General features: G+C 31.0%; 2 protein-coding genes and 1 long non-coding RNA gene across 3 annotated transcripts; all 3 read right to left on the bottom strand.

Annotated features, from left to right (window-relative positions):
- Window positions 1–818: 818 nt before the first annotated feature.
- LOC111717021 (rho GTPase-activating protein 17) lies at window positions 819–3,872 on the bottom strand (the record flags this gene model as incomplete). Its single annotated transcript, XM_023492534.1, is given in 4 exon segments — window positions 819–888; window positions 1,780–1,871; window positions 2,520–3,108; window positions 3,783–3,872. Coding segments are annotated over 2 exon segments (97 nt in total), but the record flags the coding sequence as incomplete, so codon positions are not given.
- Window positions 3,873–6,867: 2,995 nt separating this feature from the next.
- Window positions 6,868–8,110, bottom strand: LOC111717020 (uncharacterized). Its single transcript, XR_002768650.1, has 4 exons — window positions 8,008–8,110; window positions 7,616–7,678; window positions 7,344–7,440; window positions 6,868–6,927 (listed from the first exon to the last, which is right to left on the bottom strand). It is a non-coding gene; the product is annotated as an uncharacterized LOC111717020 (long non-coding RNA).
- A 1,864-nt stretch (window positions 8,111–9,974) lies between these two features.
- LOC111717019 (kelch-like protein 22) lies at window positions 9,975–14,825 on the bottom strand (the record flags this gene model as incomplete). The annotated part of the gene is given in 5 exon segments (XM_023492532.1): window positions 9,975–10,083; window positions 10,317–10,387; window positions 11,587–11,654; window positions 12,433–12,523; window positions 14,768–14,825. Coding segments are annotated over 5 exon segments (382 nt in total), but the record flags the coding sequence as incomplete, so codon positions are not given.
- Window positions 14,826–21,082: the final 6,257 nt, after the last annotated feature.

Here is a 21,082-nt window from a genome sequence, read left to right as displayed (position 1 = left end):
CAGCAGGGATATCCAAAAGTGTCCAAAGTGGATACAGAGATTTAATAATCGGGATTGACGAAATTCAATACAAGAGTTTTCAACTCAGTTTACATTTCCCAGTAGAATTATTACGAAATTTAATAAGAACAATAATAATAAATTTTGGACTTTGTGTATAAAACAAAATCACGTTGAGATTGGCATCTTAGACTTGAGCTGGGAACTCTTGTGGATATCAAGATCAATGCTTGATTTATACAATTTATTAATCTGCAGATTAATTTAATCTTAATTTATATCCGCAGTGTAATTATACTCTGAAGGGAAAACTGCAATTATGAGATTAAGCATTTATTCTCAAATTAAAAGTTCCCACAGTGGATATCGAGATCAAGAGATTAGGATATTGAGTATCCAACTCAGAAAGTTCCTACAATGGATATCGAGATCAAGGGATCAGGATAATGAGTATCCAACTCACCACAATGGATATCGAGATCAAGAGATCAGGATAATGAGTATCCAACTCAGAAGTTCCCACAATGGATATCGAGATCAAGGGATCAGGATAATGAGTATCCAACTCAGAAGTTCCCACAATGGATATCGAGATCAAGAGATCAGGATAATGAGTATCCAACTCAGAAGTTCCCACAATGGATATCGAGATCAAGAGATCAGGATAATAAGTATCCAGCACACAAGTTCCCAGCTTTGGTTCTACTTATTATTATACTTATAAAGATTTAATTACACACAAAGATCAATTGTGCAGTTTAAATTTAATTCTTTTTTGGTGTTAATAATTGGAATAATCTTAATGAGAGAAAAATGACCTATTTTAAGCAAATCAGGTGGGAGAGCAATTGATTTTTCACTTCGATTCAAATTTTGGTCTATTCGAACCTGAAATAAATATAAAAATTAATTTACAAAAAAAGTATCGATCAACTATCTGAATGTATACTTTCTTGTCTGTCTGTTTGTTTGCTTGTAACTGATAAATGTCACAACAGCTGAACCGATCGGGCCAAGGGTGTAATGCAAGGAAAGTTAATTGCAGTCGCGTATACTCTGCGTACATATTGAAACCAGTTCTCTCTGGGAGGAATTTGTAAACAAGAATAGATGCATCCGTGTTCGTTTAGTATCCGAGGAGGTTAAAAGCATTAAATTTTGATAATTCACATAATAGTTTCTTATGACCAGAATATTTCATTGAGTTTTATGCGAAAGATGGATCCCATGTCAGACTTTGACATCCGTCTTGTGTTTACATTACCGCCCAGAGACAGTATACTGCAGTACAAAAGATGTGTACACTTCTGAAATAACTTTCCTTGCATTACATCCTTACATGAACCCAGGGACGGTTTGACGAACATCAAAATTGGGGTGGAAATGCTGAAAAACAGTGGTCCATATCATTCCATTTCTGATCCCAAATGGGACTTTCTGTGTCATTGTGAACATTTGGCAAGTTTTTGTGCCCGTGAACTATAATTCAGAAATCAATATGAGAGATAAATATAGAAAATGAAGATAAATTGAGTGAAAGAATGTTCAAGTACTCCACAAGACAGAAAGAGAAGGTCCAATAGTAGCTCCTCTAGATTTGATTTTACTCATGTTATAGTAAAAATAAATCTTTTCGGTGACATATTAGAAATTCAAAACTTTTTTGTTCTCCTTTTAGAGAAGTTCTAGTTTGAAAAATTTAAGAGTTCAATCTCACGTAATATTTATTTTAATTTGACATTAAGAGTGTTTTAAAATGCAAATTCATTACCAACCTACCTTGAATTTTTCTAAAGATTTCTTCATGATGGTTTGTATTGTATTGTACTGCAGCACACTGTACTCTTAAACCGGTTCCACCGACAAAAGCACTAAAATTAAACATAATTAATATAGGAAATTTTTTTTCTTCTGAAATCAGAATTCAAACTGGAACTCAATGATTTTTTTCATCTTTGTAACCTCATGGTGTAAACCTTGTATATTTCAAATTTTGACTTTTTTATCTGACAGCTTTAGATATCTCTCTAAAAGTTGACTTTTTTATCTGACAGCTTTAGATATCTCTCTAAAAGTTGACTTTTTTATCTGACAGCTTTAGATATCTCTCTAAAAGTTGACTTTTTTATCTGACATCTTTAGATATCTCTAAAAGTTGACTTTTTTATCTGACAGCTTTAGATATCTCTCTAAAAGTTGACTTTTTTATCTGACAGCTTTAGATATCTCTCTAAAAGTTGACTTTTTTATCTGACAGCTTTAGATATCTCTCTAAAAGTTGACTTTTTTATCTGACAGCTTTAGATATCTCTCTAAAAGTGATAACTTCTTAATAAAAAGTAGCTTGCATGTTTCTACGGCAGAGATATTGAATTCAATTTTTGGAATCTAAATAATTTTTGTCATGTTGAAAAAAAGACTGAAAATCAGACAAGTATTTAAAGGGTACCGTTGTGAATCTACCATGTATGGTCACTTGAAATTATGTCAACAATTCCTTAAATGATTAAAACAATTACCTGATTAAGCTCCAGCTACAAATTCTAGGGGGGCTGCGGACTGAACTGTTCCATTGGTTTATAAAGTTATCTATCTGAAATATAAATATTGAATATACTGTATCTATCTATCTGCAAAAGAAATATATGAATTTTATCCCTTTAGAAATTAGCTTGAAACGTGAAATTTTGTTTACATTTTCTTTAAATTACAGAAAACAACTTATTTCAGAAGACACGCCTTGAGAGACCTTTAAAAAAAAATCTGTCGCTAAACTAATTTAATATAAATAATATAATTTTGTATCACAATGTTGACAACCAAATTGTACTTGTTGTGGATTCCAGTTTCAAATAACGATCATTAAATAAATCAGGAAGCTGAAAATACGATCTTACGCAAACTGATTGTTAAATGTCATTAGCACTCTGGTTGGATATTGTTTATCGATCATTAGTCCCCTCATGATCAAGAATTAGTTCTTAATTCATGATCTATAATATGTTCTATGATCCCTAATTACTGCTCAATACATAAAATGATCCTCTTCATGATCCTCTCTTGGGAGTAGAAGAACTGGCTCCTCCATTTCAACCTCGTAATCAGAATCTACAAAACCATTAGTATTATCAGTGTCAATAGTATCATCATTATCATTGGTATCATCATTATCGATAGTATCATCATTTTCAATAGTATCATCATTAAAAATAGTACCATCATTAAAAATAGTACCATTATTATCAATAGTATCATCATTATTAATAGTATTATCATTATCAATAGTATTATCATTATCAATAGTATCATCATTATCTGTATTAATAGTATCATAATTATCATTAGTATCATCCTTATCAATAGTATCATCATTAAAAATAGTACCATCATTATCAATAGTATCATCATTATTAATAGCATTATCATTATTAATAGTATCATCATTATTAATAGTATTATCATTATTAATAGTATCACCATTATTAATAGTATTTTCATTATCAATAGTATCATCATTATCATTGGTATCATCATTATCGATAGTATCATCATTTTCAATAGTATCATCATTAAAAATAGTACCATCATTAAAAATAGTACCATTATTATCAATAGTATCATCATTATTAATAGTATTATCATTAAAAATAGTATCATCATTATTAATAGTATTTTCATCGTAATGATTACTTTCATTATAATTATGACTGTGATTGTTATCATTGTCATGATTAAGATTAAGATTTCGATTCCGATTCCAATTAAGATTATAAAAAACTTACTCGAAAAAGCGAATTCCTCGTCATCGGTAAACGCCATACTTTCCATGTCAGTAATAGGGCGGTAGAGTACTAAGGAAGGCAATATCCTGAACACAAATCAATCAATCAATCAATCAATCAGAGTTTTTGGGACGTCCCAATACCCACATATCAAACTTAAGATAAAATTACTAAATCGAGATTGAGATATGGAATTAAAGCATTGTGATAGGTGTCTCAGGATAAAAACTCTTTTTTTTAGTTCTACTTTGTTTCCCATATTTTTCAATAAATTTCTGATGCTTTTTTCTATTGAGCTTCTTATATTGTCCATTTAGACTATCAGTGCACTGCCTGGTGTTGCCCGTAGAATCTCAAGAATCATCCNCTTGTTCGTTAAAATTATTCGATTTTTCATTAATAAAACTTACAAAAAAAACTAATTACAAAAGTTTTATTTAAATGTTTTATATAAAAAAACTTACTTGATAAAAATCGAATTATAATAACTATGTTTAGATATTTTCCTATCCAGGAAGAAGGCCCACTTGAAGGATATCCGGTTCAGGGCAGGTTTACCCTGCACATTATGTTAAACGTTTTTAAATTCGGTTTAATGGGAGTGTTAGCTAAAAAATGGTTTATTTCAAGTTAAATCATGACAATCTGCCTACCTAGCAAATAATTGAATATGTTCCAAGTGTAATGTTTATGGGCTAAATTGTATGCAAATGTACTAAATTATTTTATGTTTATATATATTAAATTGTATATATATATGTATGTGTACTAACTTGTGTGTTAGTGTACTAAATTGGAGAAATTTACTAAATTGTACGGTTATGTACTAAATTTAATGTTTACGTACAAGATTTTTATTTTTATGTACTTAATAGTAAATTTATGTACTATATTGTATATTTATGTAAAGTTTAACCCAGAACTACGAAAACATCGAAATAAATTTATAAAATGTCGTTTTCTTAACTTTCTGATAATGGAATGCTGCAGATATTTAGTTTAATTAAAAAATTATATTAAGCTTAAAAAACTGTTCCCGCATATTTCATGGCTATTTATTTATTTTAGCAAGTACTGAGATTTAGATCTATTAGTATTAAACCCATTGAAAAAATTATCAAGACGACATTTTATAAATTTGTTTAATTTCTCCGAAGATATGGATTAAACTGTACTTATGTTTATGTACAGACCTCTGCTTGTACAACATATCCCCGTATTCCGTCCAGATAAACATATTTAGGATCAACGTTCCGCCGCAGTAAACTAAACAAATAATTACGTCATATATTTTTTACCTTGTTACGAAATCGCTTCTTCGTGAGTTCTAAATTCTGAGATTGGGAACTTTTTGAAAAATAAAAAAGTTTTTTTTTGGTCAGTAAAAAGGCCCGAAAGTGTTTTAAAAAAATTTAAATATTCCATAACGTGTTTGTTATTTAAGCTGTAGATCTAGATATTTTCAAACAAAGTAAGTCGTCTAACTTTTTTTAATGAGTTAGTTTTGAAAAATTGGATTATGAACATTTATAACTGAATAGTTCATTTAATAAAATACGTCAATGACTGAAATACACAATGAACTATTGAATTAATCCAATAAACAATGAAAAGAACATTAAAAAATAATACCAATGAAATTAATTTTAACCCAATGAAAAAAAAAGAAAGAATGGATCTATCCAACCTTTGGGTTTTCCTTGCCTCCCCATCGTCATTACCAAAGGGACCGTGAACATCCCCCTTGTTGGTCGTCAACCTTATCCTGATAACAAGGAAATAAATAAATGAATAGATAAATAAATAAATAATTAGTTTAGTAAATAAGTAAATGATTAGATGAATATATGAGTGAATCACATATTGCAGATTACACTTTGCAAGTAGATGAGTAGATGAATATGTACATTTAGAAAAACAAATTAATAGATGAGTGGATGAATATATACATTCAGTAAAACGAATTAATAAATGAGTGGATGAATATATACATTTAGTAAAACAAATTAATTGATGAGTAGATGTATATATACATTTAGTAAAACAAATTAATAAATGAGTGGAATATATACATTTAGTAAAACAAATTAATAGATGAGTGGATGAATATATAAATTTAGTAAAACAAATTAATAGATGAGTGGATGAATATATACATTTAGTAAAACAAATTAATAAATGAGTGGATGAATATATTCATTTAGTAAAACAAATTAATAGATGAGTGGATGAATTATTCATTTAGTAAAATAAATTACTAAATGAGTAGATAAATAGATGATTAGATGAATATATACATTTAGTAAAACAAATTAATAAATGAGTAGATAAATAGATGATTAGATGAATATATACATTTAGTAAAACAAATTAATAAATGAGTAGATAAATAGATGAGTAGATGAATAGATTAATAAAGTAAAACAAAAAAATCAATAGATGAATTAATGAGATGATTATCATTAAAGTTAGCAACTACCAAGTAGATGAGTAAATAAGTATATAAATAGATGAGTAGATGAATGAATAAATAAATAGTATCGTAAATAAGTAAATCATTAGATGAATATATGAATAGATGAATATTAAAGTTTGCAAATAGATGAGTAGATGAATGAATGAAAGGATAAATGAATGAATACCTATCAATGAACCAACCAGAGCGGAGACCCACCTTTTGTATATTCTCCCCTTCACGCAGGTTAACTAATCAATCAATCAATCAATCAATCAATCAATCAATCAATCAATCAATAAAATCAATCAATAAATCAGGCAATAAATCTTATATTCAAATCCTGCGGTTTAAATTAAAATCAATTTACCAATACTTATTTTCTAAAAAATATTCAAACCTGAGAAAACTTTATAGGGCGACTCTTTATCTGCCTCAGCTATTGTATCATCTGCCGCAGCGGCTGATCCTTCCGCTGCCGGAGCTGTCAGAGCAGAGGCACCCTCCGCCAAAGCTGCCCCCGATGTTTTGGATGTTATCCCAGCAATATCTGTTGAACCGTTGGACCAGTTCACTTTCAACCCACCTTAGACATTGCTGAATTAAACTTGAAGAAATAATATAGACTAACAGACATATCCTGTAATTACAGTTGGGTCCGCAACCAAATCTGTCAGACCATATCACATACTAAATACAAATAATAATAAAATAATAAGAAAAATCTAAAAAACAATATCTTCGCTCTAATATATTTGCTCGTTATAGCTGGCGAAACGGCTGGACCAAAATGGATAATCATAATAATAACAATGATAACAATGATAATAATAATAATAATAATAGTAACAATGATAGTATTAATAACCAATCTATAATTCCGTGCTAATAAAACAATGTAAACTTTAAAATAAAACATTAAAAAAACAAAATAATTTTCACAATTCAATATAAACAACAAACATTAATTAATTTTAAAAACAAGTTGGAGAACAACAGGAGTTGATCTCAAACGAATGTTATGATTTTTTACAGACATAATTTTTCAATTACGACCACCCCAAAACCTTCTCTAAGGTTATGTGAGTTTCCACAAAATGTCTTACCTTGATACTGTAAGCTCTAAGCTTGGAATTATGTTTAGAAAACGGGTCTACGGAGAACTTCCTCTTCAGGTCGTCTTCCTTCTGCACTCTTGAGCTCCTAGGGTAAAAGTAAGATTCTAGCAAAAATTATAAAATTGAAAGAACAAATGTCCTCAATGTCAAAAATACAAGAGTTCCCAGCTATGGTCAATAATTCCAACTTCAGACGTACGTTCTTTTTAAAATTACTCCCTCCCACGAAGGAAAGGGAAAAGAGGATGCTATCAACCTACCTGATTAAAGAATGAACCGTAGGATCATCATCAAAATTTGCAAGCTCCGGCAGACCAAAATCCCTGAACAATCACTTAATGAATCACTTAATATATTTTCCTGGAAAATCATTCCCCCCCACCCCCTTTGGAAAATATTTTTTTCCCCCAATAAGATAATCAGTCCCCCTCCCCAGCAAAGGGGTGGGGTGGGGGTAACTCTGGAAATAAAAAAATGCGGATTTTAAGATAACCTTTCCGGGATTTACGTCCGCTACAATATAAAATTCTTTATCAATATTAAAACTATAAACCATTAATAAAAGTTGATTGACATCTTTTCATACTGAGAGAAAGAGAGAGAAGGGGTAGTGGGCGTTGAACAGGGGAGGGGGGAGGGATAAAAAACTTACTTCAAATCAAGATGATGAGCAATAAATGGTAACTTCAACGCTCGAAACAATGGCCAGGTGTCCTAGGAAGAACAATTGTTAAAATAGTTTTTTTTTCTGAGAAGGACATAATGTTGAATTTAAGGGACTGTAAGCGTAATTTCAAATGATCCTCCATGCACAGATGAAAATGCATGATTCACTTGAAATTGAACTTTGATTAAAAATGTTAAAGATAACGTCGTTTTTCTCGAAAAGTGTTTCATCCTGATATTGTCTCCAGTCTTTCTTAAAAGCAAGAAATGCGCAAGAGAAACCACGAATCAAAATAAATATTTTATAAAAAAAGATTGATTTCTAATTCATAATTAATGAGACAAAACTTTTAAGGATACCGTTGTAAGTCGGGCATTGCCATCTTTGCACGGCGGATCAATTAAAATATTGTTTTCAGTCCCTTTAATGTTTTTTATTCTAATATAAATATAGAAAGAGTAATGTAACAAATCATTAAATTACTCACGTGTACGTTTTAAAAGAATTAGGAAAAAGTATCGAATAGCATCAACTGATGATTATTATTATTATTAAATGACAACCCGTCGTTCAGTGAAGTTGGGGCCGGTGCTCCTGTCCACCGAGCGTATCCATGGACAATGTTCCAAATTGATAAATGGTTTAAGTATAAATGCGAAATATATTACTGTAACCAGTGTGAGCTCAATGGTAACATTAAATGGTAACATTACTTTAAAAAAACTGTTAACGTACAGGGTGAGTAAAAAAAAGAGTTTAATTTGCGGCGCCTGGTGAAAAATTGTACCTTTTTTTGTGCAACTCTCCTGAAAGGTATTTTTCAATATTTTTTAAAAATTTGTAAATTTTTTTGGTACTTCAATGGCCTAAAAAAATCCGCGAAACTTTTTTTCTTTCAAAATGAAAAGTTCAGAAAAACAAAAATGTGTAAAAAAATTGTTTCTATCGAAATCTAAAATTTCAAAAAGATTGAATTCTCAGAAAATTTGCAAAATTGTAATTAGCAAATTCGCAATTTTCAGTTCTGGTATAATTTTTGTGGAAAATTGTTTTTCAATGGTTCTTAAGGTTTCGATCCCCCACCTCTTAAAAATATGAGGTATGAAGCTTTTTCTACATGTTTATTCGCTCAATTGTGGAAAATTAATTGTTTTTTTTAGGGCAAATTTCTTATTAAAGACCTTGCCTTTATAAGTCCAATTTTCATTTTCCCCCTCAGCATCAAAATTATTTCCTAAAAATATGTACCCCTATTTATGTATAAACAATGCACGTTCAAAGGGATAGACCGGCTATGTAAGGTAGTTGAACTGAGTATGCAGTGTTGTGGACACATTCTATCGGATTCATTTGAGACATATAAAACGCTTCCACGATGTATAATTACTGAGTTTGAGCGCAAAGTCGACGTTCAAAATCATGAATTTGAGTGGGTACGTTTTCAGAATCAGTTTTTTAATTATTAAATAATGACGAAGAAAAATATAGTAAATATTCTACAGTAAATTAATTAAATGTTTAGGAACATATTTCTTAAAAGAAATTTGTCAATAAATAGAAGCTAGAATTAATTATTTCCTTTTTCATCCCCATTTTGAATTTCTTATTTTCTATGAATTTGTTCGCAGATTTCTTCAAATTCTTCAAATGTCGTCTTTTTAATAAAAATTCCAGAAAATCTGCAGAAAATCTTTGTGATTAAAGAGAGACTATAGAAACTAATAATTGAATAAGATTACTNATCATGCATAAGGAATCATAAGGAAATGAAATCTGAAGAAGAGGCACCGCTATGAACCTTTTAAAAACTAGCCTTTGCCCTGACCATTTTTTACTTCTTTCTCTCAGCCTTGGATCAACAACATGAACTGCTTAGTGCTTAGCATTTGTTCCATAGCTTCAATAAGCATAAGTCTAATACATTTCTTCGGGAGACTGCATAATGCATATTAAAATGTACAGTGATATTAATCGAATCCGGGGATTGACATTATTTCCGGATCCGGATAACAACTTTTGCCTACCTGTAGCAAGAATTCATTGTTGAGCAGGTCACCCAACCTGAAAAAAGTTCATCAAAATATTTTCTTCAAACATTTTGAAACCTTTTTTTTATAGCTAAAATGGAGAATATCGANACCACAAGAAATATTGATTTTTGGTTTAATGCAAAATAAAACGATAAAATCATTTAGTATTGTTATTAGACACAAACTAATAAAAAACAATCTCACGTAAAAAAAAACATTTCTATTATTATTTTTTAAGGTGAAATATGTGAGGATTTTGATTACCTGAGAACTGTAACACAGTTTGTTAGATCTAGATTTCTTGCCATAAAATCTGAACATTTTCTTATCAACTCCTAAACCAAAATTATTTGTCATTTTTATAATGCTTATCAAAACCTTAAAGCATGAAAATAAAATAAAAAATTAGACTTAATTCTAAAAGTACTTTTTTATTTATTCCAAAACAATATTTTGCTGATAATTTAACAAATATGCAAATTAATAAAATTTGACCGATTGGGCTGACATTTTTCGTGGACACTCATGGGTGGCCAGGTGGTGTTATAGGCAAAAAATTTCGAAAATTCAAAATATTTTTTTTCAAATTTTTTTCACTGGCAACGCCAGGCCTTTCAGCTGGTCTCGAATAAAAATGCTCCCATATCCCAAAACGTGTTATAGGTATTTTCCCAAGGAAAATTTCCCATGCGGCAACTTCTCAAATGTTGGATGAGGCCTTCCGATGTGCCCCAGGCTGCAATAGGGGCCGAGCGCTGTGGCAAGGACCGACTTAGGTAATTGCATATTTGGGAAGTTAACGCCTGGAAAAATGCCTTTTGGAAAGTACCCAACATCTTTAAAAATCTCAATTTTTAAATTAAATGCTCCAAAATTAAAAAATTCATCTCGAAATAATTGTTCTCAAATTCAAAAGTCCATATCTCTAAGATAAGTATGTCCACATTTATAAATCTCAACCGTTAAGATATCGATTCCCGCATTCATAAATATTCATCTCTGAGATAAATATTCACACATTCATAAATCTCTCTCTCTAAGATAAAAAAGGCCACATTTATAGATCTCCCTCTCTGAGATAAATATTCCGGCATTTATAAATCTCTATCTCTCAGATAAATATGACACATCTATAGATCTCCCTCTCTGAGATAAATATTCCGGCATTGATAAATCTCCATCGCTAAAATAATCATCCACGCATTCATAAATCTCCATCTCAGAGATAAATATTCCCGCATTTATAAATCTCCATCTCTGAGATAAATATTCCCGCATTCATAAATCTCCATCTCTGATATAAATATTCCCTCATTCAAAAGTCCCCACCTCTGAGATAAATATTCCCGCATTCATAAATCTCCATCTCTGATATAAATATTCCCTCATTCAAAAGTCCCCATCTCTGAGATAAATATTCCCGCATTCATAAATCTCCATCTCTGATATAAATATTCCCACATTCATAAATCTCCATATCTGATATAAATATTCCCGCATTTATAAATCTGCATCTCTGAGATAAATATTTCACCTTGACTTGAAGGAAGTTAGCTGCAACCAGAATATCCTGCACGTTTTCTATCGTAATCTCCGAACTTCCTAAGTTCGGATTTAATGAATAGAAAGAATGAGGTAGGTACCAGATGATTAAATTTCACTTCTAATATGACCGAGCTGAACTAAAAAAGTGGTTCAAGCAGCAATACCTAGATAAACAACTTCTCTAGCTAGTCATTTAATCCGGAATACCATAGAATATTTGTTACAGTCAGAAATAAGTATTTTTCTATCCGGTAAATAATAAAAATGTAAAACAAGGATTCCTAATGCATCAAAGTACAGTAAAATGTGAACAAACCGCAGTAAAAATAATTTTTCCCCCAGAAGTAATATATATTTAACTGAACTTTTTGATAAAAAGTATCAAAAGAATGAAAAAAGTTGCCCTTTGATATCCAATTTTTCATTTTTCCGCCCCCAAATCATCAAAAAAAACCTCCCCCCCCTCCCCGGGGGAGAGTGGTAAATTATAAATTTATAATTCATATTTTTTTGGCAACCTTGAACCTCTGAGCCTTTTACCCTAACCTGACCTAGAATAGTAACATCACGCAAGGGTGTTCCACAAGGTCCGTTGTAATACTGACCCCAAATTTTATTAATACTTAGAATAAGGAAAGGTCTACTTTACACCAATAAGTGTCCCTGTCTATAAGTAACTATTAACCTGTATAAAAGTATTTAAGTATTGTAGAAAGTGTAGAATATGAATTAGTGTCCCTGTCTATAAGTAACTATTAACCTGTATAAAAGTATTTAAGTGTTGTAGAAAGTGTAGAATATGAATAAGTGTCCCTGTCTATAAGTAACTATTAACCTGTATAAAAGTATTTAAGTATTGTAGAAAGTGTAGAATATGAACAGATATCTATTGTAACCTCATCTTTCTTCTCATTCCGAAACAGTCCCTAAAAATGTTCTTATGAAAGGGAGTGCTTAACTTTTGAAGGGTTTGGTTCGGAACTTATGAGTAGGCGGATTAACCCAATTCAAATGAGATAAAACTCTTTCTTCTCTTCTCGGAAAAATTAATCCATTCATTTAATTTGATAATGATAAAATCTTTTTTTTTAGGCCATGGACCAATAAGTGATCTGTTTAACCATTAAGGGAGAGAACATTAGCTTTGATGGATTTTATTATATTTAAGAGACATTCTTTATAAATTCAAATGATCCTTCACATTAAGCCTTACATGCTCCTTTTTCTGGGCAAATGATGGAGATAACCTTGTTTTTCTTTCTAAAATTAACCTTTTTCAACCATGGGTAAAAAGCAACCAGAGTCCGAATTTGATGAATTTGAGCCGAGTCTCAAATCAGCCAAAAACCGGTTTCAATTGAGAGCCGGTTTAATCTTGAAACATTGAATACAATTTTAAATGGAACCAACCATATTTGAGCCGCGGCTCAAATTAGGATTGTGGATTTACATATGGATGGTCACTTTAAATGCGTAGATAGTTCCTTTAATTATTCCAGGGGAGTATATTCGTACTTCCTCCCTCCTCAAGGGGGGGGGGAGAGATTTCAGCCCAGGGAAGAAAACTCAAGAAAAAAGGGAGAAAAAAAGAAAACAAGGAAGAAAAAGAAAAAAATCCCCGACGGGAAGGAAGTTCGGGACAACAATGACAGGGTGGGGGGAATAAAATTAAACTTCAAGTGAGAATATACAACCCTGAATTATTCAAATCGATTAAATCCGGTTCCGTCCAATTAAATATATCAAGTTACTACATACTACATTTACTAAGAGTAAAAATAGGATACGCAATCATAAATACAAAATCAATAGATACAAACATTTTTTTAGAAATAAATAAGAACAAATTAATGGGAACAAACATTTTTGGAAATTCTAATTTTAGATAAAAATCTCTGTCAAATCAAATTTTAAAAACTTACGAATTGCCACGAAAATAATTATTTAAGCCAGGGTTTCATCTAGGAATTTTGTGGCGGGTATAGTGCTTCCCTTCTGTGGCAGATTTTAGATTTGTGGCAGTTTTTTTTATAATTTTTACAATTTTGTTATCAAACTTCGAAGGTGAATTAAATTTGTCGGTAAAAGTGTTTTTTTTTGTGGCTCTGCCTTTTGTTAGTTTTGCTGGAATATTTCCTGAGCTTAGGTTTCCAGCGAACCCCAACTTTACAATGGTGAGTAGTAGTTGTAAGACTCATCTTTTTCTCCCTCCCTTACAGAATCATATTTTTTTTTTTAAATCCGTAACTTAAAAACAGGTCTATTTTATAGGTTTCTGGAGCCCACGCAAACTTCTTCGAAGTTTGCTGCGGCGTATTACTGTTGGTGACATTTGGGGCTATTATTTATGCTAAATTTTTGTGGCATATTTTCTGAGCTTTGTTTTGTTTGGCATATTTTATTCTTTTAATTACTGTTTGTATATGTGGTATCTGTCTTGGTATAACTTGTGACATATATTATGTGTTGGCATTATTTTGAGGCAAATTTTCAGCTTATTGATAATTTTTGTGGCAGATTTTATTATGATTGTGGCAAATTTTCGGAGCTTTCATGGCATGTGTGGCAGATTATATGTGGCAAGACATAATCTGTGGCATATTTTATACTTTTAATTACTTTTTATGGCAGATTTCATGCATTTAAATACTGTTTGTTGCACATTTTGTATGACTAAAACATAGTTTGTGGCACTTTTTTCCTTTTAATTACTGTTTGTGGCAGATTTTATATGTCTCGGTATAGCTTGTGGCATTTGCTATACATTAGCACTATTTTGTGGCAGATTTTAAGCTTATAGATAATTTTAGTGGCAGATGTATGCATTCAAATACTTTTTATGGCATATTCTCTGAGCTGTGATGTAAAGTGTGGCAGATATCATGTGGCAAGACATAATTTGTGGCATATTTTATGCACTTATATACTCTTAGTGGCATATTTCATTCATTTTGACAGATTTTAAGCGTTAAGATATCATTTGTGGTTTTTACTTAGGCAATGAAATGTTTTTTTTTGTGGCACATTTTTTATATTTTTGACCCTATTTTTGGGTACAAAAAATCTGGGTGTAATGGGTGTACAATGTGCACTCAAATTGATCCAAGATGAAACCCTGATTTAAGCGATCCAAATAACTAACAAAAAAATATGAAAAACGCGTTTTTTACCTTAAAAAAATCACTTTGTGTGGCGAGAATAAGTTTGTGTGCTTTTAGTTTTTCCTGCCTAAAATTTGAATAATTATTAAAAAGTTAATTATTTCTTTATTTCTTCGTCATTTATTCCTTAAAACGACCGAGCTTATTTTGCTTGATTCACTTCTACAAGAGGTTTCAGAAAGAATGTCAGTCCAGGATGCCAGTGTGCACCTATTCTAGCTTTTTTCTTGCGAGGAGGTGAATCAAGCATAGTTAAGCTGTGTCGAGCATCATGAACTTTCAGTGATTTTTAGAATTTTAGAAGCCCAGTTTCGTAAGGAGTTCTCAGATCTCCCTCTAATCAAATACTGAGCTATCTAGTGGTGAAACAGACACTGTGATCTAGTTAAAAGACTACTAACTGATCAACAAATTAAATTATTAACACAAATACAGGGGACATTAGTTCCAAAACAAACACTAGGCCCACTGAGTGTTAGAAATGGGCACAACTTGAAAGACTGGGTTTTTAGGATCCCAGCCCATATCCAGAGTAAAAGTCGATAATTTAATCTATAACCAACATTTTATTAAGCATACCGAGGACAAAAATTCCCAATTTAAAACTATTTTCTGGAAACAAAATTATAAAAGGAGTTCTTTTTATATTAAAACCCTTGATCGTTTTCATGACAATGTCAGGTTTTCCATTTTCGAACATATCCTTAATTTGAATCATTGTCCCGTTTTCGAGACAAAACCCACTTTCCCGTTTTGAGTATAATCCTCAATTCAGAACAAGACTCACTTTCATAACTTACAAAATAAATCACAGAAAGTAAAAACTATCTATAAACTACTAAATTTCTTTTAAAATCTTATTTCCCTATTTTATTTGTAAAATAAATGAATAAACTTGATTTAATTTCCCGAATTCTAAATAAACAATTTCCCGGATTTCTAGTTAAATCTATATTGTAAGAACAAAATGACATTACAATATTTTGATTTCTCGATGCTTTCATGATTTTTAAATTAAAAAGGAACAGTATTTCTTTGTTTTATATTTTTTATATTTTACCTTCTCAAAAAATCTTGTTTTGTTACGTAAGTGCGTAAATGCATGAAAATTGACAATGATATGAATTCGAGTAACCGTCTCAAAACCAGGATATGTTCCGAAAACGCGACATGAGCTGAAATCCAGAAATTGTTACAAAATAGGGATATATTCGAAAATGAAAACCAATTTCACCGAAAACTAATTCTCACACCTTATTATTAGTTTAAAGTTGACATTTCTTGTTTCTAAAACAGCCATTTTTAATAAATGTATGGTGTAGTTTTGTTCAACTCGGCTTGGATTTTAAGATAGTGATGGAAATGGGCTAAGTGTTAGTTTTGGAACTAATTTCCCCTGAAATAAAACTGAGATTTTAACAACTAAAATAACATAATATGTATATTATGATTTACGATAGTAAATAAATGAAAACAATTTATGACATTTAATTTGAATACAAAGTATAATCAACAGGTAGTCAGGGATAGATATTTATTAAAAAATAATCAACAGGTAGTCAGGGATAGATATTTATTAAAAAATAATTAACAGGTAGTCAGGGATGATATTTATTAAAAAATAATCAAAGGTAGTTAGGGACATATATTTACAAAAAAATAATCAACAAGTAGTCAGGGATAGATATTTATTAAAAATAATCAACAGGTAGTCAGGGAAAGATATTTATTAAAAAATAATTAACATGTAGTCAGGGATAGATATTTATTAAAAAATAATCAACAGGTAGTCAGGGATGGATGTTTATTAAAAAATAATCAACAGGTAGTCAGGGATGATATTTATTAAAAAATAATCAACAGGTAGTCACTAGTCAGGGATAGATATTGAACAAATTAATTAACAAGTGAATGCACAAATGAATAAACATATTAATGAACAAATGAATGCACAAATGAATGAACAAAAGGATGCACAAATGAATGAACAAATGTATGAACAAATGAACAAATGAATGAACAAATGTATAAACAAATGTATGAAAAAATGTATGCCCAAAAGGATGAAAAGATCAATGAATGAATGTTTGAACAAATGAATGAACAAATTTTTAAACTAAATATTTTTATTTTCCGTTAGTTTATTTGTTTTAACAATATTGTTACAGATAATATATTATATATCACAAATTTTTATATACGGAAATATGATTATATTATATTTAAGCTATATTAAATAGCGATTAGGTTAAAATAACAAATAGCTAATATTAATTAGCAATTGGAATCTAGTGAATGTAAAGTCGAAACTTGGAAAGTAAAGACGACATTTTCAGCCTTTCAACATATATCTGCTCGAAATCAGCGATGACATTTATCAAGAGACTCAATTGATCTAAGTCATGTAATGAATTCTGCAGTAACTGTATCTATCTATCTACCTTACTGTGTTATCATATTTTGAATTATAGTTCTATCTTCAGTTTTGTTACCTGGCCAGTCATTCCGGCCCATATAATCATGATTATAAATAAATTAGTTAAGACTTATGTTAAGTACAGACGGAATCAGCCTGGGTAGGCTAATAATTAGAGTTAGAGGCGGTCTAGCCATACCACAGTTAGAGTTTATTGCAGTTAGCCATATGACAGTCGGGATTGACTGATAGTTAGAGTGTGAGGCAGTTTAGCCAGAAAGTTTAAGGGAGGAGAGACGGGCTAGATCGTTACAGTCATATAAAGAACAAATTAATGCACAAATGAATGAACAAATGAATACAGAAATGAATGCAAGGATGAATGCAAAAATGAATGCAAAAATGATTGATTAAAAGAATGATTAAATGAATTATCAAATGAACAGATGAATTAAAAAGAAAAAATAAGAACAACAGGACATTTGAATTTAAGTAAACTAGTTCTAGATTTCTCTAAACCACTCATATATGATTCAGTATCTGCAGGTAACCTCATTACCATTAAAGGGACTGTAAGAGTAATTTTAAGTGACCCTCCATGCAAAGATGGCAATACCCCTTTTACAACAGTACACATGAAAGCTATGGCTGAAAATTACATATCAGTCTTTAAAATGTTAATTTTCATTTGCGGTTTCTCTGCGAACGTGACTTACACATTCCTTGTTTGTAAGAAGCAATGGAGAAACTCACAGAAATAAACTTAAGTCAGAAAAACGACGATATCTTTCACATTTTAATCATATCAAGGTTTCAAGTTTACCGTTGCAAATCGGATATTGCCATCTTTGCAAGGAGGGTGACTTAAAATTACGCTTACAGTCCCTTTAAACTTATCCTTCAGATGATACAGTACTTCAACTTTGATTCAGATCCGGATCCGGATCCTGGATCCGCCCTGCAACAATCCAGGGTCCTGATCCAGGTCTTAAAGTTTTACTGATTTTTCGAACAAAGAAGAATTTTCAAATTATTTTCTTCTATTTTCCTTTTTTTATTCTAGAACTTGATGAGCCATTTCGAGATTAGGAAAATTTAACAGTTATGAATTAGGTTTTTGATAGAAATTTTGCCCCTTGGATCCGGATCCGTGGATCCGTATATTTTTGAGGGTCTGGATCTGGATCCAGAAAGACAAAATATTGCGGATCCAACAGTTTCGGATCCGGATCCTAAGCCTCATTCGAAAATAAACAACTCAACTTATTCAATTCATCCTTGATCAGATAAAGGTTTAAAGGGTACCGTTGTAAATCGGCAAGCCCCTCGCTAAATGGAGGGTCACGTGAAATAACGTTTACAGTTCGTTTAAAGAAATATTAAAGACCTAGATCCGGATCCGTTTTTATTGGATCCGGATCCGGTGTCACGTTAAATAACAACCTGGCGTTAGATAATACTTCTGTATTTAGGTCTGGAACTTAAAATATTATGATATAACGGATAATTATTACATATTCTTTACATGAGTAAGGGCATTGAAAGTTAAAATATCTATGTTTAAATTCCTTAAACAGAAGACGACATTTGAAACTGAATTTTTTTTACATTTTTTCTAGTATTGCTGCATAGAAAAACTTATTTAACAGCTTGGTTTACGTTCGGCAGATTTTTATTTATGCTTTTAGGTTTTAAAATATTGCCTTTTCAAAATTGCCAAACCAATATTAACCCCGGTGTCCCAGTCCCGTATCTTTTCATTTCTCCGGGTCAGTTCATTGAGTCCCCCCACCCCATTATTTGTTTTAATTATTTCAACTCAATGTTAGACATTAAAAGCAATTTTTAAACATTTAAAATTAATAGTTTACTGAGATAAATAACATGAATAACATTAGAGGTTTAGATCCTATCTTATCTCATCTTATCTTATACAATATATTATTTGAGGGGGAAATGCAAAAAAATCAATGTCTTCTTCCTTTCAAATTATCAAACAAACAGTATTTCTTCGAGATATAGATAATCTATATAATAAAACATGACATTCATACATATGTTGCGTANGGATCTAATATCCAGAAAATGATTTCTTCTATAAATGAAGACACGATATTGTTCAGTAGATTAAGACAACCCACTACTATACCTTCTCTCCATCTAAAAAAACTCAGGGCAAATTTAACATGCTGTATCTAAATGTAGTGTCAACCTAAAAAACGAGCAAAATCATTAGAATTTGGTAAACAAACAAACTAAACTAAGAAAACAAACACACCACATGCATTAATTTCAAATTAAGAACCAATTTTTACTTCTAAAAGGTTTTTTTTTTACATTTTAACTTTAGAAAAATAAAAAAACAGTGTTAGTCAGAACAAGAGCATAAAACTTATTTGCAACCTTTCATAATGTGAACTGTTCCAACTTGAAATAGTCAGATTTCACCAAAATTATTTTTTAATATAATTTCTTGGGTATGTGCCCATGGAACCTTCGGCCTTCGTTAAATAATACATCAAGATTATTTCATCTCGTTTAAGAATTTCCATTATTACATTTTTTTCCTCATAAGATTATCATATTATTTAAAAAGGAAACGAAAAAAAAATCTTCGCAAATGTAGTCTTCCTTTCAAATTATCAAACAATCAGTATTTCTTCGATATATAGATAATCTATATAATAAAAAACAAGACATTGAGATATATGTTGCGTATAGCCGGCCAAACGGCTGGACCGATTGGGCAGACATTTTTTGTGGACACTCATGGGTTAGCCTGGGGGTGTTACAGGTTAAAAAAATCGAAATTTGTTTTTTCCAAAAAAAATAAATTTATTTTATTATTTTTTTAAAATTCGGCCTCTGGTCAAATTGTTTCGTAAAAACAATAAATAAATTTGTTAAGGCAATCAATGATGAGCTGATTAACCCGAAAATCCTGATAAATCATCCTCTCAAGAAACCAGGGATATCATCATTCCCTAAACTCAGGTAATAGAGTTTAATGTCGTCTTTAAAGGAACTGTAAGCGGAATTTTTAATGACCCTCGTTTCATGAAGGTCACTTGAATATACGCACACACACCCTGGAAAAGATAGCAATGCCTGATTTACAACCGTATTCTTGAAACTTGTATCTGATCAGTAATGTGGAAGATTCGTTTTTCTGACTCGAAAAGAGTGTATTTCTGGAAACTTACTGTATTGTAAGCAAAAAATGTGTCAGTCACTTTTGCAGAGAAACATGAGTAAATCGGGCATTGCCATTTTTACGCTCACAGTCTCTACAGCAGAGTATATTCTTACTAGAAGTAAAATTGTCCCCCCCCCCTGGCATTTTTGTCCTGAATTTCTTTCCCCAGAGGGAACCATTTTTTTCGACTTTTTAACGCAAACTAACTATTTTTGCCACTAAATCATTTCGCATCTCTTACTTTGATTGTATCTTTAATTTACAATCATTTAGTTATTTTTGCCACATTTTTACCCACTTAACCAGGGTCAGGGGTGTATATTAGTTCTGAGATTCATATTTTTGGCCCCTCCCCTTTTTTAAAAATCGTATTTTTTCCCTAAAGTCACAATTCCTTTAATTTCTTTCAATTCTCTTCCACTAGAACTTAAAATACAATTGGGAAATGAGACTCAGTATAAAGAGATCATATGAACCTATTTTAAAATATCTAATTTCTCTTCCCCATGGGCAATGGGTGAAGCTTTTAATATATTTTGGGGAAATCATGTTTTCTCTCTTCCCTTAAACAACTGGGCAAATAAATAATATCACCATTTAGAAATAAATGGAAAGAAATATCTTATGAATTTTCTACCGCAGACTCGTGATATGTTTATAGTTCTTCTTCTTTGAATAAGGTTTTTCTTCCCTTTCCTCATTTTTTCTCATT

Source organism: Eurytemora carolleeae, unplaced genomic scaffold, assembly GCF_000591075.1.
Source record: "Eurytemora carolleeae unplaced genomic scaffold, Eaff_2.0 scaffold1991, whole genome shotgun sequence".
In the NCBI taxonomy this organism is placed as follows: domain Eukaryota; kingdom Metazoa; phylum Arthropoda; class Copepoda; order Calanoida; family Temoridae; genus Eurytemora; species Eurytemora carolleeae.
The sequence above is the reverse complement of the archived record's forward strand: the minus strand, read 5'-3'. Positions and strand labels throughout refer to the sequence as shown.